The sequence below is a fragment of the Saccopteryx bilineata genome, chromosome 3 (assembly GCF_036850765.1).
Source record: "Saccopteryx bilineata isolate mSacBil1 chromosome 3, mSacBil1_pri_phased_curated, whole genome shotgun sequence".
NCBI lineage: Eukaryota > Metazoa > Chordata > Mammalia > Chiroptera > Emballonuridae > Saccopteryx > Saccopteryx bilineata.
The window spans coordinates 46,814,103-46,836,173 of record NC_089492.1 but is presented as its reverse complement, the minus strand read 5'-3'; the positions used below and the strand labels follow the sequence as shown (position 1 = coordinate 46,836,173).

The 22,071-nt window shown below is 36.4% G+C and overlaps 1 protein-coding gene across 1 annotated transcript in view; it reads left to right on the top strand.

Annotated features, from left to right (window-relative positions):
- SLC26A7 (solute carrier family 26 member 7) overlaps nucleotides 1-22,071 on the top strand; it is a 260,877-nt gene that overhangs the window by 90,283 nt on the left and 148,523 nt on the right. Inside the window, exon 5 of the mRNA XM_066264649.1 lies at nucleotides 20,308-20,460. Coding sequence (XP_066120746.1) covers nucleotides 20,308-20,460 — 153 coding nt within the window. The remainder of the gene's footprint in view (nucleotides 1-20,307; nucleotides 20,461-22,071) is intronic.

The following is a 22,071-nucleotide window of genomic DNA, read 5'->3' as shown; positions in this document are numbered from 1 at the left end:
GTTTTTAAAGTTTCAGTCTCCTTGGTGACGTATAGATTTTGTTCTATAATTTCTTTTCTGTGCTCATTAAGTTGCCTGTTGTCTTTTCACATCTCATTGAGTATTTTTAAATTTTAAATTTTCTATCATTTAACTACAAGTTTTCCATGTGATTGAGATTTCTTTTTGGAGATTTTTTTTTCTTTTTTTTCTTTTTTTTTTCCAGAGACAGAGAGTCAGAGAGAGGGATAGACAGGGACAGACAGACAGGAACGGAGAGATGAGAAGCATCAATCATTAGTTTTTCGTTGAGCGTTGCAACACCTTAGTTGTTCATTGATTGCTTTCTCATATGTGCCTTGACCGCGGGCCTTCAGCAGACCAAGTAACCCCTTGCTCGAGCCAGCAACCTTGGGCTCAAGCTGGAGAGCTTTTGCTCAAACCAGATGAGCCCGTGCTCAAGCTGGCAACCTTGGGGTCTCGAACCTGGGTCTTCCGCATCCCAGTCTGACGCACTATCCACTGTGCCATCGCCCGGTCAGGCACTTCTTTTTGGAGATTTTTAATTTTCTTTCTCAACTACTTCTCTGTCTTGTGTAGCCATGGTGTTTGATTTCTTCTTCCTTTCTGACATTAGAGAGTGGTACTGTTAAGAACCCTAACATAGAAACAGCTAAAAAATTAAAAATTAAAATAAAAATACAATGAAATATAAAACTTTCAAAGTTAAGACAAGGAGAAAAATCACAGAATAAAAGGTCAAAAGCAAACAAAGAAATGAAAAACAAAACACCACAAGAAATAAAATAAAATATATAAAATTTAAAGAAGATGAAATTCAAAAATAAAAAAAGAGAAAAAAGGAATAAGATAAAAGAAAGGGGGGAAAAAGAAAAATAAATTTTGTTTTGAGATATTTCTTTCAGGAAGTGTCATTTTATTCCAACTTTTAGTTCTGTGAAGTTCCTCTGCTGTCCACTGTTGAGAAGTAGTTGTTACAATGATGTAAATGGGACTTTAGTTGTATTGGTGAGTGGGGCATAGTATGAGGGCTTTAGGGCTTCCACCATGTGGCTTTGGCTTTACAGCTTCAGATTCTAGCTTTACGGCTTTAGCAATGGTAATCATAGGCTTCTGGGCTCTTATTCTTACATCTCAACAGACTTGGGAACTGGATATGGAGCACCTTTGTCCTTCAGGAGAGAGAATGACTCTGGAGAGTTAGCTGTGGGGTTTATCTCTTCCACTCTCTACCACATGGTGAGGGAGGTGGGATCTGGGAGACTGGGTGCCACACGTTAGCTTTCTCTGTCTCTGCCAAGTGCAGGCTGCAGGCAGACTGTGGGAACACTGGCCATGACCCTGCTTTCTGGCCACTTTGTTTATTTCCCCCTCTGTTCCTCTATCTCACCACTTCTCCCAACAGAAGGAAACCCAGTCACTCTGAGATTCGCTCTTTTTACCCTTCAGATAAAATCCGGAGAGCCAGAGCTTCTTTCCTTTCTGTAGTCCAGCAGAGAAAAAAAATACCAGTCACTACAGGTTTGTCTCTTCTCCTCCCCAAAGCCCACTATGAATGCATTTTATCTGTAGCCTCTCTTTTCACCTCTCCCACTGTTAGTCCTTTCAGTGCGTGGGTCTTTCAGGTACACCTACAAGCCCTATTGCAGTTCTTTTACTGCATTATAGTTGTTCAATTTGTTGAAATTTCAAGAGGAGAGATCAGTAATATCTCTCCTGCCTCTATTATTCTGACATTATCCTCTCCATATTTGAAAGATAACTTTGATGAATATAATCTTGTTGACTAATAATTCATCCCTTTTAGTAATTTAAATGTTTGAGTCCTCTCTTCTGGCTTGTAGTTTCTTCTAAGAAGTCTAATAATAAACTAATAAACCTTCCTTTATATGTTAGGTTCTCTTTTTCCCTAGCTGCCTTGATTTTTGACTATTGTATTACGATGTGTCTTGGAAAAGGTCTGTTTCGATTGAGGTGTCTTGGCATACTGTTTGCTTATTGGATTTGAGGCTCTAACTTTTCTCATAGGTTTTGAAAGTTCTCATCAATTATTTGTTTGAATAGGCTCTCCATTCTCTTTTCGCTCTCTTCTTCTTCAAAATTACTCATTATTCTTATATTGTTCTTTCTGGTGAGGTTGATCAATTCTTGTAGAGCTATTTTATTTTTTAAATTTATGAGTCTCTGTCTTCTCTCTGTAGCATTTCTTGTTGACTGTCTTTCATATCACTGATTCTCTCTGTTTTCTGTTCTATTAGCTAATCTTGCTACCTGATTTTTTAGTTCATGTACTGAGTTCTTCATCTCTGTTTTGTTCTTTTTTAAAGTTTGAGTCTTTTTTGTGAAGTGCTCATTTTGTGAATTTGCTTTTTGAGTTTATTAAATTGTCTATCAGTGTTTCCTGGCATCTCATTTAGTATTTTCAGAACTTCAATTTTGACTTTTCTATCATTTAACTGTGAGGTTCCCATGTGATTGAGATTGCTTTCTAGAGGTTTTTCATTTTATTTCTGAACTATGTCTTTTTTGTGCTTAACTATACTATTTGATTTCTGCTTCCTTGATGGCATTTGAGAGTAGTATTGTTACAAACTCTAACAAAATAAACAATTTAAAACATGAAAAATAAAAATTAAAAATATTATAATATATAAAAATTAAAATGGCAAGGAGAACAATCATAAAACACAGATTATAAACCAAGAAAAAAATAATTGAAAACATATAAAGATCTTACAAAAAATAAGAATAAAAAGTACAGAAATAAAATATAATAAAATTCAATGAAAAGTTTTCAATTGAGAAGTTTTTTTCTTTTTGTAAGTAGCACTGTATTATAAGTTTTCGCTGTGCAAAATTCCTAGACTTAATTCTGCTTGGATTTTCTCACAATCATGTAGTTGGGGTTACAGTCTCATTGGTGTGTGTGGTGTGTTATGAGGACTTTATGGCTAAGTAGTGGTTATCTCAGGTTTCTTGATGCTCCTCTTCACATATCAAGAGACCAGAGGACTGGACATGGAGCATTTCTGTTTTTCAAGGGAGAGAGTGGCTCTGAAGAGTTAGCTGTGGGGGTCTGTACCTGCTACTCTCTGTACCCTACCAATTGAGGAAGGTGGGATCTGGGAGGCTGGGTGGGGCATACTTTGGATTTCTTGCCTAGTTTCTGTACTGAGTGAGGGCTCTAACCACACAATGGGATAAAATATTTGACAATATATCTGTTAAGGGGTTAATAGCAAAATTTATAAAGAATTTGTAAAACTTAATACCAGAAAGATAAACAATCCAATCAAAAAATAGGCAAGGGAGTGACGTCACGGAAATGGCGCCGTGATCAGCGCGTCCGACAGCTCTCCCCTAAATCACAACAAATTTATCAACTAGAAACAGAAAAATTTATCCTCGGAGCATTCCGGAGTTCCACACAAACTGATAGCGAAAGGACTGTTATCACTTGAATCTGAGAGACGAGGGTGTGGAGGAATCTACCACAGGAACGTTCTTTCAAACCGCAAGGAAGTGCGCCTGTGGTGAGTCAGCCCATATACTTGGGAACGGCAAGCCGCCGCAAGCGGCCGACGCGAGCCCCCGCGAGCCGCCGCCGCGAGCGGCCGCCGCGAACCGCCGCAGCAAGCGGCCGCCATGAGCGGCCGCCACGAGCTGCCGCCGCGAGCCGCCGCGAGCAGCCGCGTGCGCGCCCGGTCCGGTTGAGCACCGCTGACGTTCCCAGCGGCCCGCACACTGCGAGTGGGGTTCGCCGGCCATGGGTGCCTGGAGCGCACAATTCGCACGCGTGCCTTGGGCATTCCACGCGCCCAGGGCGCCCTGCTGGCCCGCACATCCAGGGGGCTCCATTATCCTGCACCTGGTGCGGTCCAGCCGCCAGCGGCGGGGCGAGTGGGAGAGGCTTGGGAGATTCTCTCCGTGGGCGGGGCACCTCACCCAGCCATTGAAGCTAACAATCAAGCGTTGGGGGAGGGGCACGCGCAGGCAGCCTAAAATACCTTCGGAAGCACAGCTGCGACCCAATCACTGAAATTAGCTTAACCCATAAAATCTGCGCACCCTCGGTTCTAATTGATAAGATCTCTCTCAGTTCAGCGATCCAAGACAAGAGGCGTGATATTTTTTAGTGCCTCTCGCTAAAGGGGCGGGGGCAACTTCTGATTGATAGAGCCTCCATATTCAGGGATAAACGCTAACAAGAAGGACTTGGCAGATAATAAGGTCTATACTACACTAGTCGTAAGCAGAGACTAGTGCCTCTTCTTCCCTGCAAAAACAGGCTACAAAGTGTGGAAAGCCTGGGTTGAGAGGTCCAACTAAATGATAGGTGCTGAACAGTCACCTTGACAACAATTGACTCCCACCCCCGCCTGATTACACTGGAGGCCCTGACTCTCAGAGCCTTTCCCAAAGCCTTGCACTGAGTGGGGATAGAGTGGGGATTTCCCAGCTCTTTGAGCCTCTTACTCCCCAGGCAGAAGCAGTTGCAGCCTTATAGCTGGATCACCAGGCTGCTAATTCAGAAAGGGGGGGCTAGGAGAGAGAATCCAGGAAAGCAAACTCTCTCATCGTTGGACCCTGCAAACGCCAAAAAGCCTTTACTTCCAGCAAGACTAAAGCCAATTATATGACATTGCCATAGAATCCCATCAACTGCAAATCCCTACCTAAGAGTGACACAGGGGCAGAGCCTGGGGTAGAGAGTCACCGACCAGAAAGAGGGAGAGAAAAGAAAAAGGAAGAAGTTAACCTCTCAAAATCAAGAAAAACCCACAGACTTTACAACTTGATCCACTAATTTTTTGTTGTTGTTGTTGTTGTTTGTTTCTTCTATCTTTTTGCCTTTATTTCCTCCACCTCGGTCCTTCTATTCTCTGCCCATCTTATGCTTCCCCTTTCTTGAACTACACTACCCATGAGTGTTGCATTTTATTTTTCTTCTTCATCCTCACCCTCCTTTAAGGTTATACTCCAAAACACTTAACTCTCACTCTCTCCTCTTTTGTTTTTTTTTTGTCTTGCTTTATTTTGTTTTTTTCTCTTCCTATTTTATTTCTTCCTTCGTTTTTCTCTTTTTCTTATTTTTTCCTTTCTATTCGCTTTTTCTTTTCTCATTTTACTTTCCTCCCATATAATCCTCAATCACGAACAAATTAGTTAATTTGGGACTCAAGGCTTTTTTCTGGCTTTATTTCTCTTTTTTGCTTTTGTTTTTATTTTTTTTTCTTGTTTGTTTATTTTTGTGGCATTTTGGGTCCTCCCAACTCAAGGTCTCCATTGTATTTAGTCTTCGCTCCACTTAATACAACAGATTTTTACTTATTATTTTTATTTTTTCTTCTTTATTATTCTTTTTTGGTCCTTTTTTCTGATTCCCTCTTATCCCTCTCATTATATCTCTTAGTTGACCATCACTTACAAGCAAATCATCTTATGCTTGTCTAAGATTTTCTTCCTTTTTTTTTTTTTTTTGCATTTAGTAGGTCCCTACTCCCTTTTTTTTGCCCCTTGAACTCTTCACCCCAAATCAGGCCCTCCATTATAGGCACGATATTTCCCTGAGGAGGGGAGAGGAGGGAAAGAGAAGAAAGAAAAAAAGGGGGAAATAATAAATTATTACTGTTTTTTTTTTGTGGGGTGTTTTACCTTTTTTTTTTTTTTTTTTTTTTACTTTTTACTCTTTATTAATTCTAATTAGTGCTATCAATAAGACCACCCTCAGATGCCGATAAGAAAGAGGAAATCGAATATTATGGAAACAAAAGAAAGAGAGGTAACACAAATAGATGTGGAAAAATCTATGGAAAAAAGACTTAACATATTGGAAGCCTTGGAGCTAAATGACAGAGAATTTAAACTAGAAATCTTAAAAATACTCAGAGATATACAAGAAAACACAGAAAGGCAATATAGGGAGATCAGAAAACAACTCAATGAACACAAAGAATATATTACCAAGGAAATTGAAACTATAAAAACAAATCAAACAGAAATGAAAAACTCAATTCACGAGCTGAAAAACGAGGTAACAAGCTTAGCTAACAGAACAGCCCAGATTGAAGATAGGATTAGTGAAATAGAAGACAAACAACTTGAGGCACAACAGAGAGAAGAAGAAAGAGACTCAAAAATAATAAAAAACGAGAAAGCCCTACAGGAATTGTCTGACTCCATCAGAAAGAATAACATAAGAATAATAGGTATATCAGAGGGAGAAGAGAAAGAAAATGGAATGGAGAATATACTCAAACAAATAATAGACGAGAACTTCCCAAGCCTGTGGAAGGAACTAAAGCCTCAAATTCAAGAAGCAAACAGAACACCAAGTTTTCTTAACCCCAACAAACCCACTCCAAGGCACATCATAATAAAGATGACACAAAACAATGACAAAGAAAAAATTCTCAAGGCAGCCAGGGAAAAGAAGAGTACAACATATAAAGGAAGGCCTATTAGATTATCATCAGATTTCTCAGCAGAAACTCTACAAGCTAGAAGAGAGTGGACCCCAATATTTAAAGCCCTGAAAGAGAGGAACTTTCAGCCAAGAATACTATACCCATCAAAGATATCCTTCAAGTATGAAGGAGATATAAAAACATTCACAAATACAGAAAAGATGAGAGAATTTATCAACAGAAAGCCCCCACTCCAGGAAATACTAAGGGGGGTTTTCCAACCAGATTCAAAGAACAAAAGAAAACAACACCACAAGTAACAGCTCCACCAAGAACACAATAAAACCAAACTTAAACTGTGACAACAAAGGAAAAAAAGGGGGGAGAGGATGGAGATTAACAGTAGCAAAGGATGATGAAGTGCAGAAATACTTATAAAATAGGGTACTACAATGAATATGGTAGGTACCCTTTTCATTACTTAATGGTAACCACCCTTAAAAAAACCACCACAAAAACACTTGACTTAAAAAAGGTAGCAACAGAGGAAAGAAGTATGGAACACAAACAAACAAAAACAAATGATAGAAAAACAAAAGAGAAGAATCAAACTAGATACAAAACTAACAGAAAGCAATTTATAAAATGGCAGTAGGGAACCCACAAGTGTCAATAATTACACTAAATGTAAATGGATTAAACTTACCAATAAAAAGACACAGAGTAGCAGAATGGATTAAAAAAGAAAATCCAACTATATGCTGCCTACAAGAAACACATCTAAGCAACAAGGATAAAAACAAATTCAAAGTGAAAGGCTGGAAAACAATACTCCAAGCAAACAACACCCAAAAAAAAGCAGGTGTAGCAATACTCATATCTAATAATGCTGACTACAAGACAGAAAAAGTACTCAGAGACAAAAATGGTCATTTCATAATGATTAAGGGGAAGTTGAATCAAGAAGACATAACAATCCTTAATATATATGCACCAAACCAAGGAGCACCAAAATATATAAGACAGCTACTTATTGACCTTAAAACAAAAACTAACAAAAATACAATCATACTTGGAGACCTCAACACACCGCTGACGGCTCTAGATCGGTCATCCAAACAGAGAATCAATAAAGATATAGTGGCCTTAAACGAAATACTAGAACACCTGGATATGATAGACATCTACAGGACACTTCATCCCAAAGCGACAGAGTATACATTTTTCTCTAGTGTACATGGAACATTCTCAAGAATTGACCATATGTTGGGCCACAAAGACAATATCAGCAAATTTAGAAAAATTGAAATTGTACCAAGCATATTTTCTGATCATAAAGCCTTGAAACTAGAATTCAACTGCAAAAAAGAGGGGGAAAAACCCACAAAAATGTGGAAACTAAACAACATACTTCTAAAAAATGAATGGGTCAAAGAAGAAATAAGCACAGAAATCAAAAGATATATACAGACAAATGAAAAGGAAAATACGACATATCAGAATCTCTGGGATGCAGCAAAAGCAGTAATAAGAGGAAAGTTCATATCACTTCAGGCCTATATGAACAAACAAGAGAGAGCCGAAGTAAACCACTTAAATTCACACCTTAAGGAACTAGAAAAAGAAGAACAAAGACAACCCAAAACCAGCCGAAGAAAGGAGATAATAAAAATCAGAGCAGAAATAAATGAAATAGAGAACAGAAAAACTATAGAAAAAATCAATAAAACAAGGAGCTGGTTCTTTGAAAAGATCAACAAAATTGACAAACCCTTGGCAAGACTCACCAAGGAAAAAAGACACAGGACTCAAATAAATAAAATCCAAAATGAAAGAGAGATCACCACAGACATCATAGATACACAAAGAATTATTGTAGAATACTATGAAAAATTATATGCCACCAAATACAACAATCTAGAAGAAATGGATAAATTCCTAGAACAATACAACCTTCCTAGACTGAGTCATGAAGAAGCAGAAAGCCTAAACAGACCAATCAGCAGGGAGGAAATAGAAAAAACTATTAAAAATCTCCCCAAAAATAAAAGTCCAGGCCCAGGCGGTTATACTAGTGAATTCTATCAAACATTCAAAGAAGACTTGGTTCCTATTCTACTCAAAGTCTTCCAAAAAATTGAAGAAGAAGCAATACTTCCAAACACATTTTATGAGGCCAACATAACCCTCATACCAAAACCTGGCAAGGATGGCACAAAGAAAGAAAACTACAGACCAATATCTCTAATGAATACAGATGCTAAAATACTAAACAAAATACTGGCAAACCGAATACAACAACATATTAAAAAAATAATACATCATGATCAAGTGGGATTCATCCCAGAATCTCAAGGATGGTTCAACATACGCAAAACGGTTAACGTAATACACCATATCAACAAAACAAAGAACAAAACCCACATGATCTTATCAATAGAGGCAGAAAAGGCTTTTGATAAAATACAACACAATTTTATGTTTAAGACTCTCAAGAAAATGGGTATAGAAGGAAAATATCTCAACATGATAAAGGCCATATATGATAAACCATCAGCCAACATCCTATTAAACGGCATAAAACTGAGGACTTTCTACCTTAAATCAGGAACAAGACAGGGTTGTCCACTCTCTCCACTCTTATTCAACGTGTTGCTAGAAGTTCTGGCCAGAGCAATCAGACAAGACAAAGAAATAAAAGGCATCCATATCGGAAAAGAAGAAGTAAAGCTATCACTTTTTGCTGATGATATGATCCTATACATCGAAAACCCGAAGGACTCCACAAAAAGATTATTAGAAACAATAAACCAATACAGTAAGGTCGCAGGATACAAAATTAACATACCAAAGTCCATAGCCTTTCTATATGCCAACAATGAAATATTAGAAAACGAACTCAAAAAAATAAACCCCTTCACGATTGCAACAAAAAAAATAAAATACCTAGGAATAAACATAACAAAGAACATAAAGGACCTATATAATGAAAATTACAAAGCATTGTTAAGGGAAATCGAAAAAGATACAATGAGATGGAAAAATATTCCTTGTTCTTGGATAGGAAGAATAAATATAATCAAAATGGCCATATTACCCAAAGCAATATACAAATTTAATGCAATTCCCATCAAAATCCCTATGAGATTTTTTAAAGAAATGGAACAAAAAATCATCAGATTTATATGGAACTATAAAAAACCCCGAATAGCCAAAACAATCCTAAGGAAAAAGAATGAAGCTGGGGGCATTACAATACCTGACTTTAAACTATATCATAGGGCCACGATAATCAAAACAGCATGGTATTGGCAGAAAAATAGACACTCAGACCAACGGAACAGAATAGAAAGCCCAGAAATAAAACCACATATATATGGTCAAATAATCTTTGATAAAGGGGCCAACAACACACAATGGAGAAAAGAAAGCCTCTTCAACAAATGGTGTTGGGAAAACTGGAAAGCCACATGCAAAAGAATGAAACTCGACTACAGCCTGTCCCCGTGTACTAAAATTAATTCAAAATGGATCAAAGACCTAAATATAAGACCTGAAACAATAAAGTACATAGAAGAAGACATAGGTACTAAAATCATGGACCTGGGTTTTAAAGAACATTTTATGAACTTGACTCCAATGGCAAGAGAAGTGAAGGCAAAGATAAATGAATGGGACTACATCAGAATTAAAAGTTTTTGCTCAGCAAGAGAAACTGATATCAAAATAAACAGACAGCCAACTATATGGGAACTGATATTTTCAAACGACAGCTCAGATAAGGGCCTAATATCCAAAATTTACAAAGAACTCATAAAACTCAACAACAAACAAACAAACAATCCAATAAAAAAATGGGAAGAGGACATGAACAGACACTTCTCCCAGGAAGAGATACAAATGGCCAACAGATATATGAAAAGATGCTCAGCTTCATTAGTTATTAGAGAAATGCAAATCAAAACTACAATGAGATACCACCTCACTCCTGTTAGATTAGCTATTATCAACAAGACGGGCAATAGCAAATGTTGGAGAGGCTGTGGAGAAAAAGGAACCCTCATTCACTGTTGGTGGGAATGTAAAGTAGTACAACCATTATGGAGGAAAGTATGGTGGTTACTCATAAAACTGCAAATAGAACTACCTTATGACCCAGCAATCCCTCTACTGGGTATATACCCCAAAACCTCAGAAACATTGATACGTGAAGACACATGTAGCCCCATGTTCATTGCAGCACTGTTCACAGTGGCCAAGACATGGAAACAACCAAAAAGCCCTTCAATAGAAGACTGGATAAAGAAGATGTGGCACATATACACTATGGAATACTACTCAGCCATAAGAAATGATGACATCAGATCATTTACAGCAAAATGGTGGGATCTTGATAACATTATAAAGAGTGAAATAAGTAAATCAGAAAAAAACAAGAACTACATGATTCCATACATTGGTGGAACATAAAAATGAGACTAAGAGACATGGACAAGAGTGTGGTGGTTACCAAGGGTGGGGGGGGGAGGGAGGACATGGGAGGGAGGGAGGGAGAGAGTTAGGGGGAGGGGGAGGGGCACAGAGAACTAGATAGAGGGTGACGGAGGACAATCTGACTTTGGGCGAGGGGTTTGCAACATAATTTGATGACAAAATAACCTAGACATGTTTTCTTTGAATATATGTACCCTGATTTATTAATGTCATCCCATTACCATTAATAAAAATTTATTTAAAAAAAAAAAAAAAGAAAAAAGAAAAAAAAAATAGGCAAAAGAAATAAATAGACACTTCTCCAAAGAGGACATACAGATGGCCAATAGGTATATAAAAATGTTCAACATCACTGATCATTAGGTAAATGCAAATTAAAACCACAATGAATATCACCTCACACAAGTCAGAATGGCGCTCATTAACAAAACAACACATAAGTGCTGGCGAGGATGTGGAGAAAAGGGAACCCTTCTGCACTGCTGGTAGGAATGCAGACTGGTGCAGCCATTGTGGAATACAATATGGACATTCTTCAAAAAATTAAAAATGGAACTGTCTTTTAGACCCAGCCATCCCACTTTTAGGAATATATCCTAAGAACACCAAAACATTGATTCAAAAGAAGGAATGCACCCCATGTTTATGGCAGCATTGTTCACAATAGCCAAGATCTGGAAACAGCCCAAGTGCCCATCAGTGCATGATTGGATTAAAAAGCAATGCTACATATACACAATGGAATACTATGGGACCATGAAAAAGAAGGAAATCTTATCTTTTGCGACAATATGGATGGACATTTTTTTTTCTCTACTTTTTTTGCCTTTGAGGTCAAATTCAGAATATATTTTCTATGGCCAAGGTCCATGAGCTTAGTACCTGTGTTTTCTTCTATGTAATTTCTTTTTCAGATCTTATATTTAGACTATGATTCATTTTGAATTAATTTTTGTTCAAGGTACAAACTGTAGTCAAATTTTATTCTTTTGCATGTAGTGTTTAAATTTTTTTCAGCAAAATTTATTGAAGAGGATTTTTTTCATTTATGTGTGTTTTAGCCTCTTTCACAGATGATTATTTATTCATATATATGTGGCTTTATTTCTGTGTTCTGAATTATGTTTCATTGTACTGTATGTCTGTGTTTCTGCCAATTCCATGTTGTTTTGAATGTCATGGCTCTGCAGTATAATTTGAAGTCTGGCGGTGTGATAACTCTGGCTTTCTTTATTCACCCTCAGGATAGCTTTGGCTATTTAGGGTCTTTTATGATCTATACAAACCTGGTAATTTTTGTTCTATTTATTTAAAAAGTGGTATTGGAATTACAATAGGCATTGCATTAATTTTGTATATTAATGGATATTTCATTAAATTTGTATATGGCTTTGAATAATATGACCATTTTAATTATGTTGATTCTTCTAATCCATGAATAGGGAATATTTTTTTTATTTCATTGTGTATTTTTTAATTTCTTTCTGTAATACTTAGTTTTCAGTACATAAGACCTTCATATCCTTTGTTAAGTTTATTATTAGATATGTTGTTTTATTCTTTTTATTGCTATGATAAAATAAAAATTTTAGTCTATTTTCTGAAATTTTTTTATTGGAATACAGAATAGTTGTACATTTTTTTTCCTGTATTTTCCTGAAGCCGGAAATGGGGAGAGACAGTCAGACAGACTCCCGCATGCGCTCGACTGGGATCCACCCGGCATGCCCACCAGGGGGCGACACTCTGCCTACCAGGGGGCGATGCTCTGCCCCTCCGGGGCGTTGCTCTGTTGTGAGCAGAGCCACTCTAGCACCTGAGGCAGAGGCCGAGGAGCCATCCCCAGTGCCTGGGCCATCTTTGCTCCAGTGGAGCCTCGGCTGCGGGAGGGGAAGAGAGAGACAGAGAGGAAGGAGAGGGGGAGGGGTGGAGAAGCAGATGGATGCTTCTCCTGTGTGCCCTGGCCGGGAATCGAGCCTGGGACTTCTGCACGTCAGGCCAACACTCTACCACTGAGCCAACTGGCCAGGGCCTAGTTGTACATTTTTATATATTGATTGTTGTGCAGTGCAACTTTGCTGTGTTGGTTTATTGTTTTTAATAGTTTTTTTAGTAAAATCTTTTGTTTTTTATCTACAAGATCAGATTATATGCAGAAAGTGATACCATTACCTCTTCTTTCCCAATATGGATGTCTTCTATTTTTTTCTCTTACCTCATTGCTCTGGCTAATACTTCCAGTACTACGTTGAATAAGATTGGGGAAAGTGGGAAGCCATGCCTTGTTCTTGACTTTAGAGGAAAAGCCTTCACTTTTTCACTATTTATTATAATATTGGCTGATGGTTTGTCATATATGGCCCTCATCCTGTTGAAGTACTTTTCTTCTGTACCCATTTGCTTGGTTGTTTTAAACATAAACTAGATGACATTAGGTTATGGTTGCATAAAGGTACCTGTGATATTTCAAAAAATTGAACAGCTATAACTCAGTGAAGGAACCCCAGCTAGGCTTGCAAGCCAGCTTGAAATATCCACACACAGAATGAACTAAAGGAGAAAAAATTGAATACCATGGTTACAAAAGAAAGAGATGTAATTCAAAAAGAAAAATAAAAATCTCCAGAAGGTGATCATAACCACATGAAAAACCTGAGGTTAAACTAAAGAGAACTCCTAATTGAAATTCTAAAAATACTCAATGAAATGTGAGAATACATTACTAGACCATTTAATAAGCTCAAAAAACAAACAAACAAAAACCAGAAAAGCCTAAATTAATGAAAAAAGAAGTACTTCACCAAAAAAATTGAAACTTTAAAAAATAACAAAACATAGATAACTCAATACATGAATTAAAAAAATGAGGTAGAAAGTTTAATTAACAAACAGGTCAGATAGAGGAGAGAATCAGTGACATCAAAGACATTCAACTGGAGTTGCTACAGAGAGAAAGAAAGAGCCTCACAAATTAAAAAAATATGATGGAACTCTGCAATAATTGTCAGACTCCTTTAAAAAGAACAATACAGGAATAATAGATATTTTTTCAAAACCCCCCCCCAAAAAAACAAAAACAAACAAACAAAAAACCCCCCCCAAAATGACAAAAGTGAATGGCAGGCCAATTTAAACAAAATACTGATGAGAAATTTCCAAGCCTATGGAAAGAATTAGATTCTTAAATGCAAGAAGCAAACAGAATGCTGAGTTACCTCAACCCAAACAGACCTTATCAAAGACACAACATAATAAAATTGACAAAAATTCTTGGGAAAGAAAGAATCCTCAAGGGAGCTAATAAAAAACAAACATGACAAATAAAGGAAGGTCCATTAGGTTATCATCAGAATTCTTTTTAGAAACTCTACAAGCCAAAAGAGAGTGGACATAAATATTCAAAGTATTGAGAGAAAAGACTTACCAGCCAAAAATGCTATACCTACCAAAGTTATCATTCAGATATGAAGGAAAAATTAAAACTTTTTCAGATACAGAAGTTGAAGAAATTTATCACCAGAAAATCCCCACTGCAGGAAATACTCAAGGGGAATATTTAACCAGATACAAAGAACAAAACAAATCAAAACTACAAGTAAAAGTTCCAACAAGCTCACAATAAAAACAAAGATAATCTGTGACAATAATGACACAAAAGGAGAGAGGATAAAGTTCTGCAGTATCAAAGGATGATGAATTGCAGAAGCAATATATAGATCAAGGAAATAAAATTTAGAACCCAGAAATATAATCATGTTATATAGCCAGTTAATCTTTGACAAAGGAGCCAAAAACACATAATGGAGAAAAAAAGTGTCTTCAACAAATGATACTGAGAGCATTGGAATGCCTAGTAATAAATTTAATTCAGGAGGGAAAATACTCATAAAATGATTAGACACTCAAGGAAGAAAATGAAAAAGTTACAATTAATGAAAACATAATTTTATTGTAATCTATAGATTCAAGGAAATTCCTATCAAAATATTAAAAGCAAAATGAGAGAAAGGAATTAAAAAAATTATATAGAACCACAAAAACTTTTCAATGAAAATAATTAATTAAAACAATGTTAAGGTAACATACTATCTGATACTCAACTATACTGCAAAGCCATAATAATTAAAACATCATGGTACTTATGAACAACTATATGACAACAAATTAGACAATCTGGTGGAAATAGATACATTTCTAGAAATATACAAAACTGAATCAGGAGGAATCAGATAATCTGAATAAACCAATTAATTACAACTAGTGAAATTGAAGCAGCTATCGAAAACTTTTAACCATCAAAAGTCCTGGACCAGGCGCCTTCACTGCTGAATTTTACCAATGGGCAAAAACTGCAAGAGCTTCTCTTAAGATTGGGAACAAAACAATGTACTTTCACCACTCTTATTCAACATGGTACTGGAAGTCTTAACAATAGCAATCAGAGAACAAGAAGAATTGAAAGACATACAAATGAGAAAGGAAAAGTAAAACTCTCATTATTTGTAGATGACATGATACTGTATGTAGAAAACTTTAAAGATTTCACCAAAAATCTATTTGAACTGATAAATGAATTCAGTAGAGTAGCAGGATACAAAATAAGTATACAGAAATCATTTGAAAATTTATATGCCAATAATAAATAATCAAAAATGGAAATTGAGAAAAAATTGCATTAATAATTGCTTTATAAAAAACTAGAAATCCCGGTGGTCATACGAAATGACTGCTGTTCTAGATATTATAAATTGTAATTAAAATGATTTGTGCAAAGGTGTCTGCTAATTCAAACTGAATTACTCAGGGCAGGCGGCAAGGACGCCCCTTTGCTTACTGCCCCACGGGTTTCCCCCTTCTACTTTCTTAATTGCTTAAAGTAGAGTGCAATGAAGGAAACCACTGGCAGTACATTTCTTAAGAGCCACCGCTAGCTCAATAAGTAAAGGTGATTTAAATAATAAAATGTTAATTCACATGTCAAAGATCTCTTTGTACACAACATTTCTTGTGTAGATCTTTCCATCACTTTTTACAATGTTTCCGTACTTACAACATTGAGAAAATCCTTTCTTGCCACAGTCAAATCAATTAGTTTCTAACTTGAAGTTTAAGGACTGATAGTGTTCACATTTAATATTCATGTCACCAGAGGAATGCTCAAAAATGAAAGTTTCTCCATTTGAAACTGTTTTAATCCTTTTTGCGTTTCAGTCAGCATTACTCTGTCGTTTTTTTGCATTTCTCTCCTGCCTTTGTCCAAGGGACTCATTTTGTCGAGACAGACTTTTTTGTCTTGCATCTGAGGCAAGCCTTGTTTCTCTATGCTCATCAGTCTCATTTTGCCGAGAAAGACGCATTTGCTCTGCGACTGAAGCAAGCCTTGTCTTTCTCTGCTCAGTGGTTTCTTTTTGTCGAGAAAGCCGTTTTTGTGCAGCTTTAGCTCCTTTTCTTTCCTCTTCAGTGCTGCATTTTCTAGGAGGCATTCTTAAAAGAAATTATGTTAAGACGTAGTTTTTATGTAAAACAGATGATTGCCAATGCAAACAAATGTTCACCTTCCCCCTGACCCACTCAATTTGTGTTCAGCGTGGCAACTTCACCCCATTGGCTAGTACAGTTACGCAAGCAACCAATAAGCTATCGGTGACAAACAGACACTTAAGCTGCATATAATAAAGATAAAATACCTAGTAATAAATTTAGCCAAGGGCGTGAAAAATTTATACTTAGAAAATTAAAAAGTACTGGTGAAAGAAATTGAAGAAGATATAAATAAGTGGAAGCATATACAGTATTCATGGATAGAAAGAATTAAAATCTCCATACTACTCAAAGTATTCTATAGATTCAACACAATTTTTATCAGGATACCAATGATATATTTTATAGCACTAAGACAAATGTTTGAAAACTTTATATGGATCTACTAAAGACCCTGAATAAGAACAGCAATCTTGAAAAAGAACAACCAAGTTGAATGAATAATGCTATCTGATATCCAACTACACTACAAGGCCATGGTAATCAAAACCCTCTGATACTGGAATAAAAACAGACATAGATTAATGGAATAGAATAGGAATTTAAGAAATGAACCTACACTTTTATGATATATTAATATTTGACAAACATACAATGGAATAAAAAATATATTCAAGAAATGATTTTGGAAAAACTGAACAGATATATTAAAAAAATAAAACTAGACCACCTTCTTTCACCATATACAAGAATAAACTCAAAATGGCTTAGATTAAAGTCTAATTGTTAGACTCATATACTATAAAAATTCTAGAAGAAAATATAGGCAAAAATATTTGGATATTTTTTATAACAATTTTTTTCTGACATATCACCACAGGCAAGGGAAATAAATATATGAGACTGTACAAATGGAACTACATCAAACTAAAAAATTTTTGCATAGCAAAGTAATCATTAAAAAAATAAAAATAAAACCAGCTTAATGGGAGAACATATTCACCAATGATGCATCTGATAAGGAGTTAATATCCAAAAATTATGAAGAACTTATAAAACTTGACACCAAAGAAACAAATCATCTAGTTCAAATGGGCAAGTGACCTGAATAAACACTTCTTCAAATAAGACATATAGTTGGCCAATAGACATATGAAAAGATGCTTAAAGTCACTAATTGTCAAAGAAATCCAAATTACAACTACAAAGTGATATTACCATTCACCCTTAGAATGGGTATCATCAACCAATCTATAAATGATAAATATTTATGAGTTTATTGAGAAAAGGGAACCCTTATGCACTCTTGGTAGGAGTACAGATTGGTGCTTTCTATGGAAAACAGTGTGGAGGTTCCTCAAAAAATTCAAAATGGAACTGCCTCATGACCTAGAGATTTCATTTCTGGGTATTTATTTATTTATTTATTTTTTTACAGAGACAGAGAGTAATTCAGAGAAAGGGATAGATAGGGATGGAGAGAGATGAGAAGGATCAATCATTAGTTTTTCTTTCTTTTTTTTTTTTTTCCATTTTTCTGAAGTTGGAAACAGGGAGAGACAGTCAGACAGACTCCCGCATGCGCCCGACCGGGATCCACCCGGCACACCCACCAGGGGCGATGCTCTGCCCACCAGGGGGCGATGCTCTGCCCATCCTGGGCGTCGCCATGTTGCGACCAGAGCCATTCTAGCGCCTGAGGCAAAGGCCACAGAGCCATCCCCAGCGCCCGGGCCATCTTTGCTCCAATGGAGCCTTGGCTGCGGGAGGGGAAGAGAGAGACAGAGAGGAAAGTGCGGCGGAGGGGTGGAGAAGCAAATGGGCGCTTCTCCTGTGTGCCCTGGCCGGGAATCGAACCCAGGTCCTCCGCACGCTAGGCCGACACTCTACCGCTGAGCCAACCTGCCAGGGCAATCATTAGTTTTTCATTGCGCATTGCAACACCTTAGTTGTTCATTGATTGCTTTCTCATATGTGCCTTGACTGCAGGCCTTCAGCAGACCGAGTAACCCCTTGCTGGAGCCAGCGACCTTAGGTTCAAGCTGGTGGGCTTTTCCTCAAACCAGATGAGCCCGCACTTAAGCTGGCAACGTCGGGGTCTTGAACCTAGGTCCTCTGCATCCCTGTCCGATGCTCTATCCACTGCGCCACTGCCTGGTCAGGCTCATTTCTGGGTATTTATCTGAAGAAACCCATAGCACTACTTGGAAAGAATATATGCATTCAATTATTGCAACCCAAGTGTCCATGAATTGAATGGTGTATAAAAAATTGTTGTACATAGATACAATAGAATATTATTCAACTGTAAAAAATTATAAAATCTTACCATTTGCAACAACATGGATGGATCATGTATTATGCTCAGTAAAATGTCTGAGCATATAGACAAATAATATATGTTTTCACTTATATGTGAAATATAAAGAACAAAATACACAAACAAATGAAAAAGAAACCAGCTCATTAAAACAGAGCAGACTGGTGGCTGCCGGAGGGAGAGAGTTTTGGGAGACTAGGTGAAAGAGGTAAAGGGATTAAGAAGTATAAATTGGTAGTTTCAAAATAGTCATGGGGATGTAAATCATAGGGGTTATATGATTAATATTGTAATAACTATGTATGGTGTCAGTTGGTACTGGAAATATTGAAAGAAACAATATGTAAAATATATTATTGTTTAACCACTAAGTTGTACATCTGGAACCAGTGCAAAATAAAATTGAATGTAAAAAGTAAGAAAAATATAAATAAAAAGTACACTCAAATAAAAAAAAAATATTTTTTGACCTGAACAGGCAGTTGTGCAGTGGATGGAGCATCAGTCTGGGATGCTGAGGACCTAGGTTTAAAACCCTGAAGTCACAGGCTTACGAGCATGGGCTCATCTGGCTTGAGTGCAGGCCCACCAGCTTGAGTGCAAGGTTGCCAGCTTGAGCGTGGGATCATAGATATGATCCTGTGGTTGCTGGCTTGAACTCAAAGGTTGCTGGCTTCAGTCTAAGATTGCTGACTTGAGCAAGGAGTCATTTGCTGTCAAGGCACATATGAAAAAGCAATCAATGAACAATTAGGATGCCACAACACAGAATTGCTGCATCTCATCTCTTTTCTTGTCTGTCATCTCATCTCTTTTCTTGTCTGTCCCTCTCATATACACTCTTATCACATCTATGCTGTGTTTTTCAAATGTGCATTTTAGGCAAAACAAACTCCTTTCCCTTATTTCTTTTTTAATCTGGCTAATTTCTGTATATCGTTTTTTAAGGAGGACTCTGCTGACCACTAACACATCTAGAAGAAACATATATTCCAGGTGCTCCTTTTATGTTTATAACATTGTACTGCACTAATTTGTTGCTTTAATTTGCAACTTATAGTCTGGACTGTTAGCACTATAAATACTGAGCTTATCTAAATTGTTTACCTTTGTAGACTTAGAATCAAGCATAATGCTCAGCATAAAGTATGTAGCAATAAACAAATAAATAAAATATTGAATGACTGAGAACAATAGTAATATTTTATGTTAAGTCAAATATCTGATTTTAGTTAAATACCAGTACTTAACTCATTTATGTGTGACTTGTACATGTGTACATTTGATTTTGGGGTTTGAAGAAGAATGGTGGGATTCAAGTGAGTCTATGAAGTTCCCTCACTACACTTAACAATAAATCTACATGTAATTAACCAGTTTTGACATTGAAGTGTCTGGGAAGAAGTCATGTATAGTGTTCTTGTATACAAAGAAGCAAACCCTGAGTTGATGGAAGCATCAAGTGCAAAGTAGTTTTGTATATTTAAATGAATATTATCCCACAACATTAACATATTTTTGTAAAACATCACTAAATTCATTAGAGTCTAGATGTTATATTTGGGTGACCCTAAATTTTCTTTGTATTTTTTCTCATCACTGCAGACCTACACATATGTCTTCAAAAACATCAAGTCTGTTCGACTGGAAGTAGTGATCTTATCCTTGCTGAGCATTGTGATACTTGTTCTGGTTAAAGAGTTAAATGAACAGTTTAAAAAGAAAATTAAAGTTGTTCTTCCTGTCGATTTAGTTTTGGTAAGTATAAAATCAACAATTAGCATTCTGTCCTACAATGTTTGCCAATTGTTGGGGTAACCTGTGGAGGTTTACTATTTTGTTTACATAATCCACAGCTATTCTTGTCTTTCATTAAAACATATCTAGTTTTCTTGGTTATATATTAATGTAAGAATAAGAATCATTTTGAGTCAACTATTTTTAAAAAGAGACATTTTCAAATAATAGAGCATTTCTCATATTCTTGTAATTTTTTACATAAATAAAATAATATATAGTTAAAGATCTTGAATAAGAAGGCATTTCTAAGGGTGAGGCTCAAAAAATTTCTGTTGTAATCCTCTCCAAAGCAATAAAGAGTGAAATCACACTCCACATTTTGTTAACATAGAATCTTTATAGTATATGCATGCATATTATCAATTGACAAATATCCATTAATTATTTGGAAACTTATTAACACTTTTTTACTAACTTAATTTTGCTTTAATTAAAGGTTACCTATAATTTGACTGGCCAGGGCAGTTCCTCTATGATATGTTTTAATTGTTGTTGTAAAAGAATTATACTTTGTTCCAAAGGTTTATGGCAGAAGTTTTTAGTTTTAGTATTTTTAATGGTCTTTGGGTTATACATGTATATGACAAGTAGTATATAAATAATTTAATTTACTGAAATATTCTTTGATACTACTAAAATGGTCTAGGTTGATGTAAATATTAATGTTAGCAGATTAAAAACTCAGAAAGATATGCCTCATTTCTGTAAAACTAATTACAGATGGACTTTTTCCATAGCTGTTTTATTCCATATTTAGGATAATTTGTAGAGATTCATGTAATGTATGTTATCTATATAAATAAACCATAAAAATAGAGGGTATTATAATTATTGTTAGTTTTGACATCAACAACTGTGAAACATTTTATTTTATTTCAAAGTCCTGTGGATATTGAGAAATTCTTATTATATCTTAGAAAGGTTTATTACATAAATTTTATGAATCCAAAAATTAAAAATAACCTTAGGGAAGAAGACCCTTGTACTAGTAATAAAGTAGCTGTTGATTCAAAGCAAAGATAGTAAGAATTATCTTCATTTAAAAAATGAAAGATAATCCTTATACACTGGTGTTCCTAGTATGTGCAAGACCTAAAGCAAATGAGGGCCAACTATTTAACAGTTATAGTTCAAAATATTAAATAAGGATGGCAGAGTAATGGCATGAGAGATACTCCTCATCTTTCCCCTTAAAAATTTCAATAAATTGAATAAATATAGCACAGTGAAGCAACCCCAGCTGGAATGGCAGACTTACCTGAAAGATCTGCACTCCAGATGGACTAAAAGTGGGAAGGATTGAAAAGGGAGGTAGAAGACAAATCACAGTAGCAGGTGGCTCTAGAGAGAGAAGAGGCTCAGACTCTCCAGGGTTTTGCCTGCAGAAGTTCCAGAAAAAAGAGAAGCCCGAATTGTTTGGGTTTTTCTCTGCCAGGGCTACAGAGAGGGGAGGAACCCAGAATGACTGGGTATCCTGTGTGGAGGAGCAGTGAGTTTGAGGGGCAGAATGGTAGATACTAAACCAAAGGGGTGGCAGAACAAGGGGTCACAGCCAGTGTTCTCTCATTC